Below are 25908 nucleotides of genomic sequence, written 5' to 3'. Positions count from 1 at the left end.
TTGGAATCGTGTCCTTCTGGGATTCACGTTGGGGGAGGAGGAGATCACTTCAAGAGCAGCCGGCCCACCATCACTGACAGGTAAGCGAACAGTCTGGGCAATGAGCTCTGAGAACTGTGCTGTGTTACTAACAAGATCCAGATATGAGACAGATGGCTTTTAAAATTAAAGGAAGCAAAAAAACTGAGAGCAGATAAGAAAAGCAATTTAATTTTAGAGTAATGGATCTGGATACTGCAGCTCCTCCACTGTAATATAACTACAAAACAAAAATGTAGGGGAGGCTGGGGATAATTTATTTAGTTATAAAACTCCTCACAGACTAGCATACTATAAATCTACCTGCCTATATTGTAATTCATAAATGCTTTGGAATACAGACCTAAGGCTGGTTTCTTTTTAAAGAAGACTAGAAAGCAGCTTAACAAAATAAAAGTTTATAGAAGTTTATTTAGGTTTACTGTAAAGCAAATGTACTGAACTAAACATTTTTTATTTTATACAAAATGTATATTTTACAAAATAATCTGGACTTTATAATTTCTAGAAAATAAAAGCCATGGGCCCTATCATACACCCGGTGCAATGCGACGCCAGGTGCGACACAAGTGTTTTGCCAGACGAAGCTATCATTTTCACGTCCAGCGCCACATTGTTCAAATAGCAAATGCACTCGCGCCTATCTGTTCGCCCATGGGTGTGCTGGTCTGAAAACGAGGGGCCCTATTTTAATGATCTAAGTGCATGGTCTAAAGCGCATGGCGCAAGTGCACTTAGGGCGTGTCCGAATCCACTTTTGCTAGTTTAACGATGGGAAAAATGGTTTATGCGCCCGGTGCATGGTCTAAAAGGGTTATCCCTATTCTCTTAATGAGTAATGGGTGTGTTTTGGGCATAACGTGCAATAAACCAATCAGAGTCTCATCTGCCATTCCCTTTAAAAGCCAGTTGCGCTCGCGCCATGGCGGATTCGCTATTTACATGGCGGAATTTGCAAGCAGAAAAACTGAACGCTTCTCTAGCGAGGAAACGGATCTGCTCATGCACGAGGTTAATGCGTGCAAGCAGACCATCTACGGGTCAAACCAGATTCCACCAAAGCATTTTTATCTTTATGCACACAATAATAATCTTTTACATTGTAATCCTTTTATTTTTAACATTTGGCATGTTTGTGTGCTGCTGCACGTCCCTGTGTGTGTAAGAAGCAGAATGCACGTGCGTTTTGCACCCGCGTATAGGCGCACATTACTAACGCACCCTTTAAGTAACAAAACAAATACTGCACCATTGACTTTAGACCAGGTTTTTGTTGGTCAATGGCACAGTTGTTTTCAGTTGCCTCAAAATAGCAACACGCCAACAATGCGCCTGAACACACCTCATTTTCAGACCAGCACGCCCATGGGCGAACAGATGGGCGTAAATGCATTTGCTATTTAAACAACGTGGCACAGGATGTGAAAATGATAATTGTGTCAGGCTGAAACTAGCAAAAAACACTTGCATCATGCCTGGCGCTGCATTGCGCCGGGTGTATGATAGGGCCCAGGGCCCCATATGTTCCAAATTTGAAGTTGATATCACAAAAATTGAGCCCACTATTTAGTACTATTTTCTTGGTAACACAATGTCCAATTTCACAGGATGAATTTTGAGCATTTAAGCTTTCGAATGATCCCTAATGATGATTTCTAGAATATGTGATATGGGATATGGGAAAAAAGGCTATAAATAAAGCACGCCAAGTGTCCTGCTATACTGGGACACTGACAGTTAACAGGCTAAAATATTTACATTGGTAAATTTAATAAAACTAATCACTGTATATCTCAGACATACACTAATGTTCAAAATTTTGGGGTCATTTTGGGGTTTCCACAAATATATTAAGCAGCAAAACTTTTTTTAATATTAATAAGAAATGTTCCTTGAGCAGCAAATCAGCATAATAGAATGATTTTTGAAGGATCATGTGACACTGAAGACTGGAGTAATGATGCTGAAAATTCAGCTTTGCCATTAAAATATTGCTGCTTTACTGTATGTTTAATCAAATAAATGCTGCCTTAGTAAGCACAAGAGACATCATAAACACTAGAAAACGTTAAGGACCTTAAACTTTTGAATGGCCATTTCAATCTCAGAATAATATTATAATAAAGTCCTGTTTATATGAGAAATAAAATGACAATTATGAGAAATAATATAAAGATACAAACTCGAGTAATAGTCACAATTCTGAGATGTAATGGAATAATTATTTTTTTTCTTTTTTACTCGAGGGCAGCAAATGGGCTTTCATACAAATAAGAGCAGACATTAATTATATCTTTTTCTTTAATACTTTTAAATATAACTAATATCTTATTGTTTTAACTTTTATATGGTTGTGATTCTTTTAGCTGTCAGAAAATGTTTAAATCAAAAGTCTGAGTTGTACCTCTATTATAAATATATGAAATTAGCTCAATCCTTTTTACTAAAATATATTGATCAGATAATGAGTCAACAATGACGTTTCACCAACAGCCTCGAGAATATGTCAGTTTAAATTCAAAGGTTAAACATATTAGACAACTACATTGGAAAAATTGCTCAAAAAGTAACAAAGTGATTATGATTTTGCTTCTATTTCTCAGGCAGGGCCTTTCAGCTCAGATCTTAAACACTGAAATATTCCCTGCACTGATGGGAAAGAAAATTACCATCCCTCATCTAACAAAATTTGCTCTTCCTTTAAAAAGCTCATGAATATTTTAGAGATTTTGCTGACACAGGACATTCATCTTTAGAGAGCGAATGTCAACTAGGTTTTTTTATTTTCCGAAGAAAAATGAGTACTTAGCGAAACAGCACACCTCTCTTATCATTCATGTCTTTAGGCAAACAGTGTTGTGCATAAATTAGTGAGTAGTAAAGTTAAATGTTTAAGAGTTTGTTCAAATCTAAGTATAAGCAATAGTAATAGTCATACTTATGATACTTAATACTACTCAGTATTTATCATTCCATATCATCACACTTTGAAAACATGGTATACAGTCATTCACATACTCCAATCAAATTATTTCAAATACTTCTATGAAAAATTACACCGTTGTATAGCCACAAGGAGGCAGCATAATCTGAAAGAGTACTGAATCTTACTGTAGGCTTACCTGTGTGCATCTTTCAAAAACTGTTACAAATTTAGTAAATATTAATTTTAAGTAATTTACACACCTCACAGTGAATATGCAAAAACACATGATTATTTTAAGTTTGTATCTGGATATCTATAAAAAGGATTCGCTTAACCGAAGTTTAACAATTTCAAGTGTCGGTTTAGTGAAATTAGCCATCAATGGAACAAATAGAACACAGCGGGCCTCTGGGATCAGCTTCCTGAAATAAAATAAGCAAATCGGGGTCAGCATCTCCATCTGAAATATTTTTCACAAGACACGCAAGTAACCTCATGACTTATTTATTACTGAATAAAACCTAAATAAATAATCATCCTTGCTCTGAAAACAAGAATGTACCTTATCAGCAAAACCACTACATCAGGTTTATCCAAAGAAAACACTCTATTTGCATGTGTCTGATCTAGTTCCTCTCAATTATTTGATAAACCAGCTGTTGTGTTACTGCATGAGAAGAGCATCCTGCCTTTGAGCTCTGCAGTGACAGGATGAGAGAAATCAATGACAACAAAACAAGTGATAAAGGGACAAGAAAATAAGCAATTTGCGTGTTTGGAAACAGTCCAAGTCATGAATTTATCAGTCCAACACTGCGTTCATTTCAGACCCTCTGAAGTATGCTGGTTTAATTTTGCTGCAAGGCACTGAATGGGAAATGAGTGTTATAGCCTATGTTTGGCAGGAAGGAGTCGGTATGTAGGCCTACAGGCTTTCATCAAATCTGACAGGTCACAATTTTTTATTTTCAAAAAAGTAAATGTAGGCTACATTTGAAAAGAAAGACTCACAAATCTCAAAATGACCAAAAGGATCTGTTATAATAGGTTATATGCAGAAAAGCAAGAACGTTTTGGGCCCAAATTAGCCTATTTAATTTCAACTACTAATCTATACTTGCTGTTCATTCATTTACATCAACTCCTATTTAACACCAGGGACTGTTTTTGGCGCATTTTGAGTAAAACCTACGAAAGCTATGAACTGTGCTTTCAGTGATTTATATTAAGATCAACGTTTTATTCACTCAAAAGAACTGACTAGTAAGAGTCATTATTTCGGTAATCAGAGAGAGTACACTGTATGAGTCTCGTATGACATCGAAGTACAATTCGAAAGCTCACTCTCGTAAAATCTTAAAGTCCCCCTGTAGTCAATAATTTTATCCCTTAAAACTCATCTTTGATCACCAAAATTACATATTTAAACATTTTTTTCTGTGAAAAAAATTTCTTCATACCTTAAAATAGCTTGAATACAACTCTGCACCCTTGCCTCATTTAATATATGCGGATCAATGAATATGTAAATTAGCTCCGCCTCCACTTGCTCACACCAGCTCAGAGATCCACTCGGTCAACTTTCTGAGGTAAAAGCTGCACAATGGTATCGCTCTTTACAACGTCGGACACATAACAGTAATTAATATGATTATCCTTTTGCTTGACTATGTTATCAAACAGCTAATAATGTGTTTCTAATGTTACACAAACCATGTTCCCGTTTGCCATGTCAGAGTCAGACAGCTGCCTTCTAACAATCAGTATCCTTACAAATGCTTAAACAACTCAGAATGCGGTGAAGAAAGGCATATAGTTCATCATAATAACATCGTAATATACATTATACACCCGCCATATTGCTAAATCTACACGATTTTTCATATCAACAGAAAAATATACTGGGATAACCTGGCTTCTCTCGAGACTCCCCTGCTAGTTCGCTGTTAATAATATGCTAAAGCCCGCCAGCACAATGACGTGATTGGTTACAAGGTAGTTTGTGACGTCACAGACACCAGTGATTTCAAACCGTGGGGTTTGAGACTTTTTTTTCACTGCAGATTTAAGGACAAAATACTCAGCAATGGTGGTGACATATGAATTTGCACATGATTTGTCTTAAGGCATATTAAAAACACCACATAGACATGAACAACATTAAAAACTTGATTTACACTACAGGGGGTCTTTAAGTTCTCTTAAGTTGTGAGTCGGACCACATCTGATTTATTTTATGTTTTGATTCACTGAAAAGAACCGGTTTGCAAGAATAGTTTGTTTGGGAATCGGACTACACTGGTCGAGTGTTTAATTTACTAAAAGGATCCGACTCAGAAGGGTCGTTTTCTTTCGTTAATCAGACTACACTGGTCGTTCTGTATGGTTTCGATTCACTAAAAATAACCGCTCATAAGAGTTTGTTTCGGGAAATAGTCTACACTGGCTGGGTTGCATGTTTTTTGCTTTTAAATCACTATAAAAACCCGGCTCATAATAGTCATTCTTTTTGGGAACTGTACTTCACCAGTGAGTTGACACTATGGTTTTTGATTCACTAAAAGAACCTACTCATAAAGGCCAAAGTATACTTCGCTTTTTATGCGTATGCGAGGGTCAACGTACAGTGTGTGCGACGTGAATTTCGTCATCAGAATAGTACGCGCATACTGAACACGCCCCAACAAATTTTTGTAACCCTCAGGTCGCACATGCGCATTTAATTTTTTTTTGCAGTAATTAGTTTATCCACAAGGTGGCAACCGTGCCCTTGGGGTGTCAATTCACAATGTAGTCTAAGAGAAACTGCATAAACAGAATGCGTGCAAGCTACAGCAACAATGGAGGCCTACACAGACGAGAGATTGTGGGATGAGGTTAGAAAGTAAACTCATTTGTACAACTCTAGCATGAAAGAATACAAAGATGTTTATATGGTTTGTAACTGATAGAAGTATTGCAGTTTGTCGCAATGCGCATGCGTCGAACGCCTGTGTACGCGTATGAGTCAAGTGAAGTATACTTTTGCAAGGCTGTGTGTTCGACTGTGCGCAAAGTTGGCCCATACTATACTTTCTGCTTCAGAATCATCGGCTGCATCCGAAAACCTAGGCAGCTGACTTCATGCCTTGATGCCTTATCAGGCAATGACTTGTAAGGCAGCGTTTGTGCATTAACTGACGAAACTGATCTCGGACAGACTTCTGAGGCAGCGTAATTGTTTATTTAATTACTACAGTAGTATTTTCTCGCTAGAAATGACATAAAAAGTGGAAAATGTTGGTCACTGACTAGCAAACGCAACTTTCGGACGCCATCTTTATTTTTCTAGCACAGAATGGAAAGCACAGGATTGTGGGATACCAAAAGCAGCGAAGGATACATCTATGCTGCCTTCAAAAATCGATCAGATGAAGGTATCTCAGGAAACAGGAAGTGAAGCTAACATTGGATTCGGACGTGCCTTGATGCCTTCCTACCTTGAAATGTGTCCTCCGAAGGCAGCATTTTCCAGTTTTCGGACGCAGCCATCCATTCGGTAATCGGACTGCTAGTGTCATGGTTTGGATTCAGTGGATAGTAGTAGCCTACATGTCAGAGAAGTGTAGCTCATTTTTTTTCTCAGAATAATGAACGTTCGAGAACCAAATCATGAAAATATTTCGTTTTTTATATTTTGTAAAGAAATTGAACCTTTTTATTGTTTCTCAGCCTTAATTGATTATGGCATAAATTTAAGTTCGAATAACTGAACTGAATAAATAATAGAAAAAAAAAATCTAAATAAAACTTATAATAAAAAAGATGATTAAAATAAAATTATATTAAAATAATATGCCTTTTACATTTTAGGAAGGGTGTCCCTCACACAAGGATGATCATATTTGACGGTCCCTGGCATCTAAAAAGCCCTGATGCACAGCACGCATGACGCGCCCACTCCTCAGCAGCATCTAGTGGCTGATGCGAGCATCGCTCTCGGATGAGAGAGAGACAGAAAGGGAGAGTTAGAGCAGCTGGAGCGCTTCACTATGGACCAGCACGGCCGCTGCGCTCTCTGACCGGTCGTCTACATTCTCATTTTGCTTGAACAACTCTCCAAACACACAGGTAGGCGAGCACAACACTGTCCGGGTGCAGATCTTTAGCACACACATTCATGAAGGCACAATGAGGAATAGCGCAGATAATCTTGGCTATCGTGGATACGGGTGCGTGGATGCGCTCCTTCCTCCAGAGCCTATGGCAGAAATGAGTCTCCCCGTGGATATGACGATGGCAGGGGTGTGTGCTGAACAACAAAGCCGACAAAATACTCACTTAGGATGCGTAAAATGTGCGGACAGGTCATTCATATGGATAGGAAGACGCTCGTGCAGTCGTATAGGGAGGTGAAGCGCTTGCAGACGCATTTTACGGATTGGATACAACGATTTAAAAGCGAAGTTGTATGCAGAAATGTTCAGGAGATTGTCGTTTATGCAAAATATAATAGTAAAACGACATTCAGATTCATAGTATCGAGAAACCTGTGACAAAGAGCAGAGCGTTTGGTGCGCACCTCAAAGGGTTAATGCTTGAAAGATGCTGAAGTAGGTTATTTGAGCTAGTCATCCTGAGAATGCATGAAGTTATTAACGCAAGCCTATCATTGGTTAATAAATAGAATGAAAGATTTATGACAAAAACTGTTGAAATGAATAGTCCAGATCTATATATATATATATAGTGTGTGTATATATCCTACTGTATATATACTGTGTGTATGTGTGTGTGTGTGTGTGTATATATATATATATATATATATATATATATATGTATGTATATATATATATATATATATATATATATATCATGTATATGGGTCATTGACGAATAAGGTTTTTAAAAGTGTAAAAAAATATAATGGAGACATAATTAAGTTGAAGTTTTATTAAGTGTTAACAATGAGATTATGTGGTTTTTATAATCAATTAACACTGCTTTTGTCATTTTTTACAAGATGGACAAAATCTGTCACCAAAAAAGTCATTCGGTTTAACCAAAATTTCGGTTTTACTGAATGACACTTTTGGTTATACCAAATGACGATATTTTCAAACAATGCTAACAGGCTGATATCTAGCTAGCTAGCAAAAGGACAATCAAACATTTTATATTTAGTACAAGTTTTTAAAATATTACAACATTTTCCATGTTTTATAGCGGTTGTACCGAATGACCTGATGTTTCGGGACATGCGTATGAGCAAGTGAAAACATGAATTTTTCAAATAGTTAAGAGAGAGTTAGTTACTTTGCTTCACGACCATGTGGTCCTGTGCAGGTGTCTGAATGATGTCACATCCTGTCACATGATATTGACCGCCTGACTTGATCCAAAATGGTCCCTTAATATTGGTTACTCCGAATGACATCAATGAAATTCATTTTTCCGGACATTCTTTCTCATAACAAAGCAACAACTTCTACACATAATTTTAATACCATTTTGCACTATGTTGATATATGATGTTATAAAATCATGCCAGAATAAAAAAATATATACATTTATTACATTTTAAGATATTTTAATCACAAATGAAATGGCTGTATTGGCCTTTGGACGGATAAACCGAATGACCTTTTGACATTTATGCCTGTTTGGAAGTTTTGTAGTCTGAATCAAGGGAAGAGTTTAGGATGTTGGTGATCTATTTAGTTGTAACCAGGGCTAGTTGTCACAATTCTTTTCTAATAAGTATTCCTCAGGATGGTTTTATTTTTGAAATTGAGTTTTTGAATTGGCACATGTAGAAAGATACTTTGTATTTTTCATGTGCTGACTTATAATGATGCATGTTGTAACAGTATATGGGGTAAGTTGTCACAATGAGAACCTACCATTAAATTGCGTATTACAGATTGGCCTAATAGAATAGCCTTGTTTTAAAAACATTTGATTAAAATTTACCTTCTGCTAGCTAGGTGTGTCAAAACCATTGTGAGAGAAAACAAGCATATGTTAGAGATATGAGATACAGCCATGATCTCTCCCCTACGTCTTTACAACTTTTCGAACTTCATGGTGATCAAATGTGATACTCTGATGATGATTGAAGATTAAAAAAAAAATGAATGACAACATTCCAGAGTTGGTTTTTAGCAGGGCAAGGACTGGATTGAAAATGCATTTTCATTATTAGATTCTTACAGGCCACAACCCTGATATTTTACAATTCAAATTTGAGTTAACCAAATTGCACCTGGTCGAATCTTCTGCATGGTTTGGACTATACTTCCTTCAAACAGCACTAATGAAAGTTAGCAGTGTAGCTAAAGTGTGTTGGTGACTTCAAGTATAACATTTTCTCCTTCTTCATGTAAGTGTTAGATCTTTGCAGATGTGCCCTCGACATTGTTTCTCTTGCCCACGCACATATCCAAAAATAGATCCATACATCAACGGATAGGACCTTGTGGATCATGTTAAGTAGGCTGAAAATTATAGATACTCCCAGAAGAGGTGGAGCCCGTCAGAGCCTTTGTAACTGTCTAGATTTGTGCTATACGGCATTATAGATTCATAAGCTGCAGTATGTATACCAGTGGTTCTCAAGTAATGGGTTGCGACACAAAAATGGGTCACCGATCTGTTCTGATAGGGTCGCTGAGAAAGCAGAGAAAAAACAAGGCCAAAAGCAGTTCATGATATATTAAACTTGAATGAGTTTCTTTCTTCTGTTGAACGCAAAAGAAGATACTTAACTTGACTTTCATAGTATTTTTTTCCTACTATTGGAGTCAATGGCTACCATCTGGTTACCAACATTTTTCAAAATATCTTTTTTTGTGTTCAACAGAAGAAAGAAACTCATACAGGTTTGGAACAACTTGATGGTGAGTAGATGATGACAGAATTTTAATTTTTGGGTAAACTATCCCTTTAATACATCTTTATTTACTTTTGTAGAATAATCTGTTGTATTACAACCAAAAAGGGTTGGATGGTGTTGAGTCTCGAGTCATTGATGCATCATAGAGCCAGCCGTCTACTTCCAACACAGCTGCAGTGGACCACGTACATTTATACTGTCAGGATTGCATTGAAACATCTTCAGCATCTTCTGCTGGAGTCAATGATCAAAGCTTCAGTTGTAATTAGGTCTCATCTGTTACCCGGATAAATGCCCAGGAATAGCTGCAGATGTGCTCGTTTTCAAACAAGCACAAACTAACGCAGTAATGAGGAAGAAGTAAAGGTTTAATAAAGCTTAAATAATGTGCAGGGAAGTTATTATGATCTCTTTCACTATCAGTTAGACTGACTTAACTGTGTGACATTAGAAGTGTGTCAACAGTGTATTGATTTTGCTATACACATTAGAGATATATTTGTGAGGCCAACATTTGGCAGGTCAGATTTATATTATTTACATGTGAAAGTAACAAAGAAATGAAATGAAAATCAGAGCCGGATATTCCATAAAAGATTATTTTGCACCGATGTCAGACTCAATTTTTGATGTATAATCTGATCAGTGTTGTTAACTAAAACTAAAACTATTAAAAATTGTTTTCATTTATTGAAATAAAGCTGAAATAAAAAAATAAATATTAAAAAATTAAAATGAGAAATGTTGCTTTGGCTGCTAATTGAAATAAGTTTGAAAAAAGATTAATAATACTAAGATAAATAATACCGAAATAACACCAGATCTTATATATACAAGTAATTTTATACATAAAAAGAGGCAGATACACAGCCGAACATAAGTATTTGCGTATATAGCGCTGTTAACGGTGGATCAGTTGCGGTGACAGTAGTCATTTACAGTAAACTGTGTCTGTTTTAGCTTATCCACAGCAGTTTCCCGGCACACATTTTTTCAGTTTCAGTTGTTCTTCGGCCTAAGGTTTCTTCAGCTGTTAGTGGTGTGTTTATCATCTGTAAAGACGGTGATGTAAACAGTGCTTCCTCAGCTTGTTATTTGTTTGTTCATCCTGCTGCTTAATAGGTTAATTGTTATATTGAGACAACAAACTAAAGTATGTCTGCTGGAGAGTTATAGTTTCTTTCTAAACAAACATGCAATAGCTGTTTTTCAATTAACAGTGTCAAAGCAATTTCTTGACATTAAATTACCCCCTTAATTATGTCAAACAAAAAACATGCAAACACAAACTGGAATAATTGTAGTAGAATAATTGTTTGTATTGCTATTCAGCAGAGGCCAAGACTGTGTGCAACTTAAAGTGATAGATCACCCAAAAATTTAAATTCCTTCATTTACATACCTTAATGTTGTTCCAACACCCTTTATTGTTCTGCTGAACACACACACAAAAAGATTTTTTGTAACAAAAATTGTTGTTTTGGACCCCATTGACTCACAATGTATGTACAAAACCATTTTTCTTCTTCTTCGAATATATATATATATATATATATATATATATATATATATATTTGATTTAGAAAGAAACTAGCATATATATTCAGACAAAATTTATTCAGACACCTTGAACATTTCATTCATTATTACAGTTTATTCACTACAGTTTAAAAAAAATGGTAATAAAATATGACAAGATGTCAGTGTTAAACTGTGTCAGAAAAAAAAAAAATCTTAATTATGTCAGATAACACTTAAGCAAAACATGGTCAGGTCAAAGTGTCTGAATAATTTCTGGTCCCAAATTTGTATCAATTTTACTGGTAGTCCACTGTATGAAGAATTTTTGGGTATAATATGTCACAGTTTACTTTATTTTGCTATCCTCACTTACATAAATGAACTATGGTGTCCTGCACCCACTAGTAAAAATATATTAAAAATTATATCTAGTGTCTGAATAATTTTTGGTTTGACTGTGTGTGTGTGTATATATATATATATATATATATATATATATACATACATATGTGTGTGTGTGTTTTTGGTGTACTATCTCTTTAAATCAGTGTAATGCATAGTCAAAGGCACTGAAAGAATCATTATGGAACCTGAATCATTGAGTGGAATCAGATTCAAATCAAGAATCGTTAAATTCCTCACGATTCCCATCCTGAGTCACAGTAGATCACATGCAGAGATGGTCTTATCATTGGGAGATATGAGGATCTGTGGCTCTACCATTGGAGGAAGTGTAATGGCTAACTTGGGTCACGTGTGCCTTGATAACCAATCACATTACAGGCTTGACGTCATTGAATTTCGTACAGAGTTGTGCGACAATCAATCACTGTTTGCGGATACCATAGAAATGAATGAGAAGTGCCATAAACTAAAAATAGATCAATCCAAAATGAATGTTTAAGAGTAAACATGTTGAAGATTAGCTGATGGGTTGTCAATTCATTAAATGATAAGTTATTTCCTCACAAAAGCAGTTTATTCAGCATAGTGAAGCCTCTCTTCCATTGACATCCATTAAAAAAAATGGCCTCTTGTCTCCTTCCCTGTGTACCGCAGCATTAGCTCGTGTTGCGCTTTTTTTCGGCTAAGGTTGCAGGCTTGCTTCAAGTGGCTTTGTCGCTTGGTTAAGAACTCTCCGTCTTGGCTGGGTTCAGTAGAAGATGTGTTATTAATCTGATGGCTGACAGGTGGAGACTGGCCGCAGTAATCTGTGATGTGAGGGTGCTGTGCTGCGATCACACCTGTTAGCACAATAGCAGAGGCTCAGACAGGCTGAGAACAAGACACTTCAATAAAACAGCCTCTTTAACTGATTGAGCCTCTCACAAGGTATGCTTTGGGTTTAGCATGGGCTATGTGTTGCTTCACACATACTGAGGTCCATCCCCGTGATGTAATTTCATTTTGTGAGAAGTTTATTTAATTCCTGATGTTGGCTTACTGTCTGCACGCATAGGCTTAAGCATGTAAATTGACTCTACTCTTACAGACCTGGTTAATTATAGAAATAACTGTGGAGTTGCTGTGCTGAACCTTTGTTTTGGAATGAGGTAAATAGCTTATTTTTGCATTATGGTTGTGGCATCAAATTAAATTCCTAATTTCAAATAATGTGTGATTCATTTCAGACTATATCTGTGGTTTGAAGACTATTACATTTGAAAAGGTGGCAGAATCATGGCAGTTAATTTGCAAAAAGAAATAATATTCTCTGGCTGTGAGTTATCAAATAGAGTAGCATCACATAGACAGATATTTGACCATTAGAAGAAGTCGATCCACTTTGCAGCTTATTCTTGTCAACAACAACCCAATTATAGAAGAAAAGGAACCTGTAGAGTAAACAAACGCTTTCACAACCTTATTGTGTTTATATTCACACTTTGCAAACTATTCAAACCTTTCAACCTGTAGATTTTAAATTAAGACTAAAAGAGTTGTTTGAAGCTTACTGATGGTGATGTTGAATTGTATATAGATAGATAGATAGACAGACAGACAGACATATAGACAGAGACTGATATATTGATTGAATGATTGTTTGAATGATTGACTGATTGATTGATTGATCTACATACCTAATTTCTATGTAAATTCGACTCATTATGCAATGTAAGTTGCTTTGGATAAAAGTGTCTTCCAAATGTATTTTATGTATTATAGATTTAAAATGTAGAAATGTAGGCATATGTCATTTAATTGAATTGTTTGTTTGTTTGCACTTTCTAATGATCATGGCAGCAGTTATTCATCAAATGGTGATGAAATAATAATGGAGAAGAGCATTAAAATCGGGCATATATCCAGATGAGGAGCATAGACAAACATTTATATAGCTGATTCAAATTCATTCCCCCATGCATCTTAAAAGCAGATAGAAAAGGAATGAGCAAGAAGATATAGTGGATAGTTACTAGGGGTGTAAGAGCTCATGAACAAAGTGTGTACTTTAAAAGGCTTGCGCACTCAACTGTGCGAGAAATGGAGTGGAACGCGGGAAATTAAGTATAGGAGGGTTGTGTTTAAAGGGTTAGTTCACCGAAAAATGAAAATTCTGTCGCTAATTACTCACCCTCATGTCGTTCTAAACCCGCAAGACCTTCGTTCATCTTTGTGACACAAATTAAGGTATTTTTGATGAAATCCGAGAGCTGTCTGAACGCCGGCTCAGTATTGGCCGATGCTGCTCATGTGAGCTGCACGACGCATGCGTGTGTTTGTTTTTGTGCACAAAAAGTATTCTCGTCACTTTATAACGTTATGGTTGAACCACTGTAATCACGTTGACTATTTTAATATCTTTACTGCTTTTATGGACCAGGAATTATGGTAATTACATTGCTTTATATGGGGGATAAAAGAAACCTCTTGGATTTCATCAAAAATATCTTAACTTGTGTTCAATTTTGGGTGAACTAATCCTTTAACTAGTTGTTTATTAACATGCATATTAATAGGATATTGGCTGTTTATTAGTACTTATAAAGCAGATATTAATGCCTTATTCTGCATGACCACTTTCAAGGCCCTGGAAGGTATTAAAGACATCGTTAAAATAGTCCATGTGACTACAGTGGCAAAAAAACAAACAAAAAAATAACGACTTTATTCACCAATTTCTTCTCTTCCATGTCAGTCTGCTATGCTGTTCACATAGTAAACACAGTGCAGCACTTCCGAGTTCTACGTCAGAACGCCGACTCATTATTGGCCGGCTCTTGCGTCAGCATCACATGCATGCATTGTGGTGCTCACATGCACAGTGTTGGCCAATACTGAGCTGTCGTTCTGGCGTAGAACCCAGAAACGCTGCACTGTGTTTACAACACCAACAGTATAGGAGGCTGACATGGAAGAGAAGAAATTGTTGAATAAAGTCATTATTTTTGTTTGTTTTTTTGCGCACAAAAGTATTTTCGCCACTTCATTACTTTAAGGATGAACCACTGTAGTCACGTTGATTATTACGTAACAATGTCTTTATACCTTTCTGGGCCTTGAAAGTGGTAATAATGTTGCAGTCTATCGGATGCCAGAGAGCTCACGGATTTCATCAAAAATATCTTCATTTGTGTTCCGAAATTGAGATCTTACGGGTTTGGAACGACATGAGGGTGAGTAATTAATGAAAGAATTTTCAATTTTGGGTGAACTAACCCTTTAATAGTTAGTTAATAGTGAGAATTGGACCCTAAACTAAAGTGTGACCGTTTTTCCTATTGTACCGAAATCGTACCGAACCTTGACCCCAAAACTGAGGTACGTACCGAACCGTGACCTCTGTGTACTGTTACACCCCTAATAGTTACTGTATCTGCTGGTTTTTAACTTCCAAAGTAGTAAAGGTAGGGCTCCACAGAGTCTATGAGCTGTGTGCATTGGGGATTTCTTTATTTAGAGCATGTTGAGGCTGGGGGATCAGGCATGCCTGTGATTAGCCTTTGGATGAGCTCTATTTAGACAGCCAAAGCTCTCTGTGGAACAACGCTGTAGTAAAATCCAGGACCCGGAGACAGCTGGAAGACAAGCTAACAAGCAGATTCGCCTTTGCATACAGTCTTTCTGAACTCACCACACTTTTCTACATTGAGCTGAATGTTCGAAGCTGCAACTAAGCCCTTGCTCAGGATGTAAGCTAACTGTTCAAACTGGTGCTTAAAGGGCACCTAAAGGTGGAGGCATTCATGGTTATGAAGCTAGAAGCAGTTTGTTTCTATAGAGTCCAAGGCCCCAGAGGCCATTAGCTAAATCTGCTTGTGCTTTGCGTGCCTAATTGTTTGCGATAAGAGGCTATTAGCGTTAATAATTTACCTAGAGCTCCCTCAGAAACAAACATCTGGCCCTGACGTACACTCATTTTTGCAAGACCTTAATGTGACCCACACGTTCTCCGGTGTAAGAAAGCAGCATGTGGCCATTTGTAGATCCATTAATGGGTGCGTGCATCAACGGTTATAGCCCCTTAAAGACAAGACTCCAGATTTGAACACTTGTGCACACTGATTTAAATCAGGCTGAATGCCACAAGACTTGTTGTTGTAACGTGCATGTTCAGTTTTAGTTTTGTTTTCACTGTTTGCTCTGTTCCTAGTTAGTTTCCCTGTTTGTTAATTAGCTTCCATAGTTCCTAATTCCATGCACCTGTTACTTTCTCTTTGTATATAAGCCCTGAGGTTCCCTAGTTCATTTGTCCGTTACCGTCTATTTTGAATGTGGCTGAGTTCTAGTTTATGTCCTGCAATCCCCTGAGTTTTCTGTGGATTATAATGAAGACTGTTTTTGTTTCGACTCCTTTGTCATGCACTTCAACTCAGACACCCGTGACAGTTGTCTTAGTTTGAGTGTTTTCTTAGGTTATATTTTGATAGTGTATTGAAAAAGAAATGATGAACGAAGCATATTTGATTAAGATTTTTCAAATGATTGTGCTGTATATATATAATTCTTTATTTGTTTATTTGCTTTTCTCATTTTTTAGATTTAATGTATTGCAATAATTTATATTTTTATATTTTGTTTATTTTGTCAATTACAGTGTAAATGACTTTTTTACAAGATAAATATCATAAAAAAAGTAATTTATTTACAAGGTGCATCACAATTCTCTTACTTATGCAGTATTCTATGCTGTTTTGTAGTAGTGTGATTAGTGTGTTCACTAAAAAATACCTGGACGATGCATTTAATTAACCAAAAAAATGAAGTGTGGTATGTTGATCACTTCATGCACTCAACATTCATCCACTTTCATTGAATGTCCGCTGAGGAAAGCGATATCTTTGTCTTTGTCCTTTTATAAGTTAAGGGGATTTCCCACAGCACTAAAACTTGTTCTGACTCGCTCAAAAAGAGAGTCTTTGCCGCCATGACGTAATAATGTAACTTTCACCGATACTATTGACGGACCCTTTCTCAATACGAAATACGGCATATTATTTATATAAAATAATATTTATTGAAGAACAATATTTAAATTAACAACAATATAAAAGGCATAAACACAAGTAAACAATAAACACAATCAAATAAATAAAAAATACAAGCAAACAATTCAGTCAAACGTACAAAAGTAGCGCCATAGCCTAAATATAAAGTTATGAAACTTACTTTCCCCTTAACTCAAATCGTTTTGTTCTGCACAAGTAATAGATTAATAAGACCAAAGATTGCCCGTTTGATACACCCCAAATGAATTATATCTCATTTAATCACTATCTACATAAAAGCCAGCAGCAAATTGCAGAAGTACTGGCCAAGATGATGCTGTTCTCTGTGGGTACATGAGCACTGAATGGTCGCTGATGGCCTAGAGCTTGCATCTGCGAAAGTGTCAAAACAAATAGTAAAATAGGTGCTATATTTATATATGAGTCAAATATTTGAGGTCTAAATAACTACAATTGCACCTGAAACTCTTAAAACTACATTTCGTGACATAACAACAGTAGTATTTATAAAAAAATATGGGGAATTTGCTCGACTGCCATGACAGTCACCGCAAGCGGAGTGATACAAACTGTGAAACGGTGCCAGTGCTGATACTGGGAGAATATCGCACTGCTCTCAGCCAATCAGATTCGAGAACCAGAAAGAACTGATGTATAAAATACAATATTGGCATCATGTTATATTATTATTATTATTAGTATTATTATTATTAATATTATTAAGAATATCATTACGCTATAATAATATACACAGTCATAGCTGCAGGGAACATCAAGTGACCATTTCTTTTGCTGATCTCTGTTTACAAAGGCGACTCTGTGCACCAGTACAGCTCATAAATCATTTGTGGTGCTTTGATGGCTCAGTGAAGGGAAGAGGAAGTGCATGATGAGTGCTGGTTAGACAAGCAGGAAGCAAACAGGGACACTTATCAAAATGATGCATGTGTCTGTTAGTTTCATCTTCACATGAGGCTGAGCGTTAACTTGGCTTGAGTTTGCTGGACTCAGACCGACAGCAGGACAACAGTGACTAAACATCTGACCCTCAAAAAGTCAAGAAGATGCCCAGGGTTTTTATGGATCAGACATTCTAGAAGTGTTTACAAGCAATGAGGAAAACTGCATTCCCAGGTGAGCGACGTGTGGGACTATTAATTTTTCCCATGATACCCTGAGTGTGCTCTCATACATTAATAGCAGTTTTCCACTTGGGTTATTTGCAGAAGGCAAGTGAATCATTTGATGAAATAGTCTGCTGCTGCTCTATAAATATGTCAGATAGGCCATTTCCTGCTGTGTGTATGCTGATGGTAGAGAGAGAGGGATGAAGACCCCAAAACATTTTTATGCTCCTGAATTAGAGTTGCAAGCAAGCAAGATTATATAAGGCATCCTTTAAACAAGAAATAGCAGTTTAAAAGTTGTTTTTAAACATTAATTGGAACGATTTCTCTCAATCAACTGAATCTTGACGTATTCATTCCTATAGGAATAAAATAAATCACAAATCAAATCTCTTTAGTATCTCAGTTTTTTTTTTCCATAGACAGAAATGAGATTAATAGGATAGTTCACCCAAAAACTCACCCTCAGGTTGTTCCAAACCTGTATGAATTTCTGCTGAACTCAAAAGAAGATATTTTAAATAATGTCGGTAACCAAACAGTTGACGGGCCCCATTGACTTCCATAATATTTTTTTTCCATACTGTGAAAGTCAATGAGGTCCATCAACTGTTTGGTTACCGACATTCTTCAAAATATCTTCTTTTGTGCTCAGCAGAGGAAAGAAATTCATACAGGTTTTGAACAACCTGAGGGTGAGTAAATGATAACAGAACTTTCATTTATTTGGGTGAACTATCCCTTTAAGTGGAGAGCAAATGGAGATTTTGCTGAAGTCTCCTGCTTCTCAGATTTTTCTCTTAAGAAAAAGATCCCAGAAATCTCACGTCTCCTCTAGAGCAGTTTTTCTCAATCAAGGAACCGGAAGCTTGGGCTGGGCGATATGACCAAAATCTTACATCACGATATGAGTAATTTTATATCACGATAACGATATATATCACAATATAGTTATTTTTGCTTTAAATAAGATTTTTTATGATATAAAAATTTTCCATATTGAAATTTCATAATTATCATCAATTGATGAAAATAAATACTAGCCTAAATAACTCTCAAGCTTACTGAAGACAAATAAACTGTGATAAGGAAAGAGCAAAGAAAACAAACTACAATAGAATAAACATGAAATAGACCTACATGAAAAAACTTCAAGCACTAGAAAATGTATAAAGTAATCAAAGGTATAAAAACAATGCATAGTCTTTACTGTGTAAATTAAATATACATTTATTCTTATTAAAGTTACAAAAGCAAGCAGTGAGAGATTTTCTCTCTTTTTTGTTGTTTGATTAGCATTAATAATGACAGCAGGTAAATTTGGATGCTGTCCCTTTAAGACTGACTGCACCGATCCATTAACTCGAGCCTTATTTTTCTCAACTGTACCTTTTTTAAGACATAAATGGCTCTGTTTACTTGCAAATACGTGGTCACTTTGGCACATAGGTATGTGTATTTACCTGTTCAAGCCCAATTAGGCGCCAAAAAGTACTCCGTTCAGCCCGCACGCGCTCCATGAGCAGCGGCTTCATGTCGCGCGTCTCTCAGACAGCGCTGGGAAACGGTCTCTCAGAGAGCGCGTGCATGTGCTGAAATGAGTTGTCTTTCGCTGCTAATTGCACTTAAACGGTTTAAAACCACTTGTTTTTAAACCGCAATGCTTAAAAACTCATGCAAATTATAAGCTTTCGTGACCGCGCAGCATAGCAACCTCACGCGACAGAGACGATCGTCCAAAATCTCTACCAGTTGCCAAATTACAACCAGCTAATCGTGTCTACCAGTATATCGCCCACCCCTACTTATTGTGAGCATGTCTCTAATTCGCGATCGCCTTCTGAGAGAGGCAGGTTCCTTTTCAGGATATATTGCGCTTACAACTCTTTTTTTTTTATTTTTTTTTTTTTAAATTTATTTATTTATTTATATATTTTTTTATGCAAACAGACAATTACAATATTTACAGAAAAGAAATTAAATGCAAAATACAAATACAAAGACCAACAAAACATACATAACAGCCAGTATGATTTGGGTATGTGTTTGTGTGTGTGTGTGTGTGTGTGTGTGTGTGTGTGTATAACTAAGTGTAACTGGGTGTGGGAGTGGAAATATATGAATAAAGGAGCATGTAGGAAAGTACAACAGACATAACCAGAGTTAAGAAAAAATATATATATCAAAGAGGAAAAAAATAAATAAAATAAATAAATAATAATTGAAGGGAAAAAAAAAATTGACAATAATAATGATGAAGATAATAATAGTATCACACGCAAAAAATGAGGAAGGTGACAATAGCAACAGTAATAGCAGTATTAATAATAATAATAATAATAATAATAATAAAAATAACAACAACAACAATAATAATAATGATAAATCCAATTAATAAGAAATGACAAATAGTAATAATAGTATTAGCAGTAGTAGTAATGATAAACATTAACAAATATACTCATTTCATCCGGAATGAGGGGGAGGTTAAAGGATCAGGAAGAGGAAAAATAAAGATAATAGTAATAGCAATAATAATAATAATATTAATAATGGTAATATTGATACAGCCATTAATAGTAATGATAATAGTAGTAGTTGCAATGGCAGTGATAATAATAATAATAATAATGGTAATATTGATACAGCTATTAATAATAAGATATTATAAAGCTGCCTCTATTCCCCTCATGGCCATGGCATAGGATAGACCCCCGTCAGCGTCATGTTGCAACGGGCTATCAAGGTGCGGTGCTGCGGGGCCGAGGGTCCCAAAATCCATACCCATCCCCAGCCGTCCCACACATGCCACGCTTACCCTGTCTGTGTTGTTTTTTTTTTTTTTCCTTTTTTCTTTTTTTAATAAATATGGCTGCTTTCATTGTTATACTCATGATATGTTTATGTCAACTAGTGTATAATGCATTAAAAAAGCATGGCGTGTAGCATGGAACCAGCCCAGTGCAAAGCCCAGGCCGCCACGCCCACGCCACACTTACCCTATGTGTGTGCTTTTTTTTTTTTTTTTTTTTTAACTTATTTTATGCTCCAAATGAATGTGTGTGTGCACCTCATCTGATATGTGAAGCATTAAAACAGCGAGACAAGTGCTTACAACTCTTTTAACATCAAGCACGTCCCGCTCTTTATATTCTCAATCATGCATTTCATCACTCTGAAGTGTCAATAGTGCAATATATTTACATACTACGATATATACGATATAGCAAAATCTCTAACGATAGACATTTTATTTCGTGGTAACGATATATATCGTCATATCGCACAGCCATACCGGAAGCTACTAGAGGGTCTGTGCAAACTTTCATAGGTGCTGCACAATGACTTAGAATTCTTTAAAAAGATAATTTCAAATAATGTTAAAACCACTCAAGATCTAGGCCTACAACATCATGTTTCTGCAGCGCTGAGCTCTCACTCGGACACTTTTTGCAGCGCAGAGGTCTGCGTGGATTGATTTTTCCATCCCACTATACTGCAAGTTTCATTCCACACCCGCCCACTACTGCCAAATTCTACTTCGAGTAGGTACACTTGATCCATGTTTACAGCGAATCTGTTCTCACACGGTCCTGCTTAATTTAAGGTCCGTAACTGTGGTCCTACGTTTTATTTATTTATCACTATAAGTATGCACACAGCTGTTTATGCTTTTAAAGATAACATAAAAAAGACCAGCATCATATCTTTATTGTAGATACGTTTTTTAAGTTTTCTCACACAAACTGTTGTTTTTAATTTAGAATGCTGCCATTAATTGTGATTAATTACTTTGGGGTTGGAGAAAGGAGACTGTTTCAAAGTCCAAAAGCTTGAGAAGCACTAGAGTTTCAGAAGTGATCTCAGCAAACAGTGCTCAGATTTGCCAAAATATCAAAGTCTGCAATCGAAGGTCAGAGATCTCATTATGAGCTCAAACATTCCTCATCAAATTCTAAAGATCAAGTGATCTTAGGCATGTTATTCACTGTACATCAACAACTAGCAATGTTTACATGAACACATTCTGTTTCAATCGGAATGAAATCATTCAGATTGATTAATCCGAAAATAGTGTTTACATGAATGCTACATAAAGTGGTGTGCGCGTTTATACGTCTCAAACATCCATTTGAAATTGCATGAGTATACAGAGTTTACTGCTGTTGGCGCATACTAACAACCTCCTGCCATTGCTTCTTTTCTTTGTTTTAAAAAGGAGAGTTTATATTTATCTATTTCGGGTTCTAATTAGGAGACAACAAGCACATGAAGTGTTGCGTCGTGCTGCTTATATTTATCACGCTGTAAAAACGCCCCTTCCCACGCCCTGCACCGCTTCACAGATGATGAGTGGAAGAAGAATTTTAGAGAACACTATATGCAGCTTGTTCCTTGCATCATACGTCATTACGCCTTTTCTACGTCATTGCACATGCGCAGAACTTTCCAGTTTCGGTTTTCAATCCAATCAAGAGCTGCGTCCAAAAGCTTAATAAAATGCTGCCTTCGGAAGATGCATTCCAGTGTAGGAAGGCATCAAGGCACGTCCGAATCCAGAGTTAGCTTCACTTCCTGTCCCCTGAGATACCTTCATCTGATTGATTTTTGAAGGCAACATAGATGTATCCTATGCTCCCTTTGATATCCTACAATCCTGTGCGTTCCATTCAGTGACAGTTGAGCTTAAATGTATGTTTTTGACCAACGTTTTCTACTTCTGATGTAATTTCCAGCGAGAAATTACTATTGTAGTAATTAAATATTTGCTTAGTTATCACCAAAGCTCACTCTGTTTTGCTGTAGATCATTATGCTGCCTCAGAAGTCTGAAATCAGTTTTGTGAGGTACCTTCGGGCACAAATGCTGCCTACGAAGTCATTGCCTGATAAGGCAGTGAGGCAACAAGTCAGATGCACTGTAAAACTCAATAAGTTCAGAATACTGAAATGTTTTGAGGTAATAAGTTTCCTCAAATGTATATGTGGTCTTAAAAGCTTTGCAGCCCATCCTCAACCTAACCTAACCACAGGCTCTACTCTTCACCACAATAGTAACCCTACATAACTAACATAGCAGAACCCCTGTAAATCCCAACATAATACAACATTAAACACTAACTTATGTCTGCCTATGTTAATCTTGTGCAAAAACACACAAAATAACACTTAATTTCAACATTTATTTTCCTTATATAGTGCAGTTCAACTTTTGAGTTCAAAGTTCAAATTTTGAGTTCACACAACTTTTTTTTAAGTACAGTGAACTTTTATTATTATTTAAGTGAAACAAACTCATTTTATTTAATTAATTTCACTGTTTGGTTTTACAGTGTTTTACACCGTTCGGTTTTAAAGTTTTCGGACGCAGCACAGGTGTTTACATGTACTATTAAACAGATAAGAAAAGGTTAAAACCATCCCTTACGATCCGAATGAATTTTGGCCAATTCATTCCAAATGCGACTTTTGTTTTTCCGACTGTGCTACTAGTCTGATTACAAATGGATTATTAGGGTCCATGTAAACGCAGCTTTTATTTTCTGGTAAAAACATTAAAATATCCTTAAAACAAAATATAATTGAGAAACTGTGAAACAAAATAAGCTAAGGCAGAATAGGCTTTTATTGTATTTCAGAAAATATATATATAGAATTATTTTTTATACCCCAATTGGCACATAGATTTTTCTTGTTTTAACCTAATTTTATCTGCTAAATGATTACATATAAATGTTATGCCTAATATAAAAGCACATGAAATATATTATTTCAGTGTGACAGCTCCTGAGTTATGAAGGAGCAATAAAATGTTCACATGGGAGATGAGACCAGCTCAGTGATGAAAAGATAAACTAGTTCTTTTCATTTCAGTCTGATTGGCATCACTGTTTGTGTGGACTCACTGATAAAATGTCCAAGGCAGCAGAACTGTGATGTTTCAGGTGTTTTGATCATTGATGCTGGTACATGGAGATGCCACTATCGTTTAGCAGTCCATCATGAAGTTGCATTCCAGAAGAATGATGCTGAAAATCATATCCAGCTGGGTGCGGTTTATATGGCATAAATGAGATGTATGCTTGGGCTGTCTGCAGTGACGCAAACTCAAGACATGAGTCATCATCAGTGCTGGCTTCCCATAAGAGCTGTTTATAATACAGCAGACTCTGGACTTACAGATGCAGAGCGAACACTGTCACGATTGCACAACCACACAGCAGACTCACACCATCCACACTCAAATGTTGTATGGATTGCATCCATGATCTTTCTATAACAATGAACTTATGAAAAGATGACTGGAGAATACAGTTTTACTGCACTGTTGTTTAGTGTGAGCATCAGCTTGTGTGTAGCTGGTCATTATCGCAAAATAAAGCCCATTCATCCTAAATTGGTTTATTTTGTGTTAATAATCTGTTGTACCATTTTATGTTTAAGGCTGTTTATCATGTAAATAAATACAGAGACTTGAAATAATGATTTCACTTGAAATAACTGTATTACCTGGCTTGTAGATTAGCTCAAAGCTCCTATTAAAATGAGCACATCAAATTGATTTTTGTATGATTATTACTCTGCAATCCATGTTATATTTTCTCTGGATTAGTTTGTTAACAATGTGACATCTTCCTTTATTTCAGGGATTCCCAAACTTTTTTTTTTTTTTTTTATCAGCCGAGCTATTATGAGTAAAAATATTTACTTGAAGTACGCCCTGAAATTTTTACATTAATATTTCAATAATTTAACAACACATTTTCATGTTCACGGTTTTCTGATATCGGTTAATGTTCACATGACATGCAGGTAAACAAAAAGTTCACCCAAAAATGAAAATTATCCCATGATTTACTCACCCTCAAGCCATCCTAGGTGTATATGACCATCTTCTTTCAGACGAACACAATCTGAGATATTTAAAAAAAAAAAAAAGGTTGTGAATGGGGGCCCGCAAAAAAAAAAAAAAAAAAAAAAAAAAAAATATATATATATATATATATATATATACATACAACAGATTTTTATATATACATATGTTTTTACTTGCAAATTTTAATGAATTTTGAATGAACAATGCCACACAGAGACTTCTGCAAACATTTTTGACTGATGATGCAAACGATTAACTAAATGAGATTTGAATTGATTTTTTTTAAAACATTTTGAACTGTTTCATGTAAATTAATTGATCTTACCAACCGTGTACAGACTCTTTCTCATGATTAACATGGTTGTTCCATTGATTAACAGCTTAATACGATCAATAATATGTCTGTTGAGTTCAGCAGTTATTGATGAGCCCCTAAGTTGTAACTTAAGAACTAGAAAAGGATCTGTGTTTTTCTCCTTGACTTATTCTGAAAATTCTGCAACAAAGTATTTATTTCCCTTGTGCCCTTGCTCTTCTGTTTGTTTTGGGATCTCAGCCTAATGCTGTCTCGCTCTTACAGGTTATGCCACCCCACAGGCTGACTGGAAATCCAGCCGTGAAAGAGAAGGGCTGATCCCAGACCCCCTCGTGTTCCCGCAGCTGCGCCCCTCCCTGTCCCCATGGCGACAGGAGGCCATGCCCCCGAGACAGATGTGTTGATCAACCTGCATCAGGTGAGAGATGCCTTTTGTTTTCAGGGTTTGTGAGTTTTAGATACTGCTTTAGGCTTGTTAAACTCTTAAGGCCCATTCACATCAAGAATGATAACTATAAAGATCACTATATTAGCGTCCACACCAGTAGATGATTTTGTTCTGTTTATTCTAAGAGCACTTTAAATCAGTGGTCTCAAACTCAGTTCTTGGAGGGCCACAGCCCTGCAGAGTTTTAGTTCAAACCAGCTCCAATTCACACCTGCTTGGAAGTTTCTAGTAATCGTGAAGACCTTGATTAGCTGGATCAGGTGTGTTTGATTAAGGTTGGAGCAAAACTGTGCAGAGCTGTGGTCCTCCAGGAATTGAGTTTGAGACCACT

The 25908-nt window shown here is 36.3% G+C and overlaps 1 protein-coding gene across 2 annotated transcripts in view; it reads left to right on the top strand.

The window, feature by feature from the left end:
* Positions 1-6548: 6548 nt before the first annotated feature.
* slc4a3 (solute carrier family 4 member 3) overlaps positions 6549-25908 on the top strand; it is an 83813-nt gene continuing 64453 nt past the window's right edge. The window contains exons 1-2 of one of the 2 annotated variants that reach the window (XM_051906591.1): positions 6549-7075; positions 25394-25547. In XM_051906591.1, the coding sequence (XP_051762551.1) occupies positions 25494-25547 (54 nt within the window). In that variant the 5' untranslated portion in view covers positions 6549-7075; positions 25394-25493. The remainder of the gene's footprint in view (positions 7076-25393; positions 25548-25908) is intronic. The other variant, XM_051906590.1, reaches the window with a different exon arrangement.

The sequence above is a fragment of the Ctenopharyngodon idella genome, chromosome 9 (genome assembly GCF_019924925.1).
Source record: "Ctenopharyngodon idella isolate HZGC_01 chromosome 9, HZGC01, whole genome shotgun sequence".
Taxonomy (NCBI): domain Eukaryota; kingdom Metazoa; phylum Chordata; class Actinopteri; order Cypriniformes; family Xenocyprididae; genus Ctenopharyngodon; species Ctenopharyngodon idella.
This window is presented reverse-complemented; position numbering and strand designations above follow the sequence as displayed.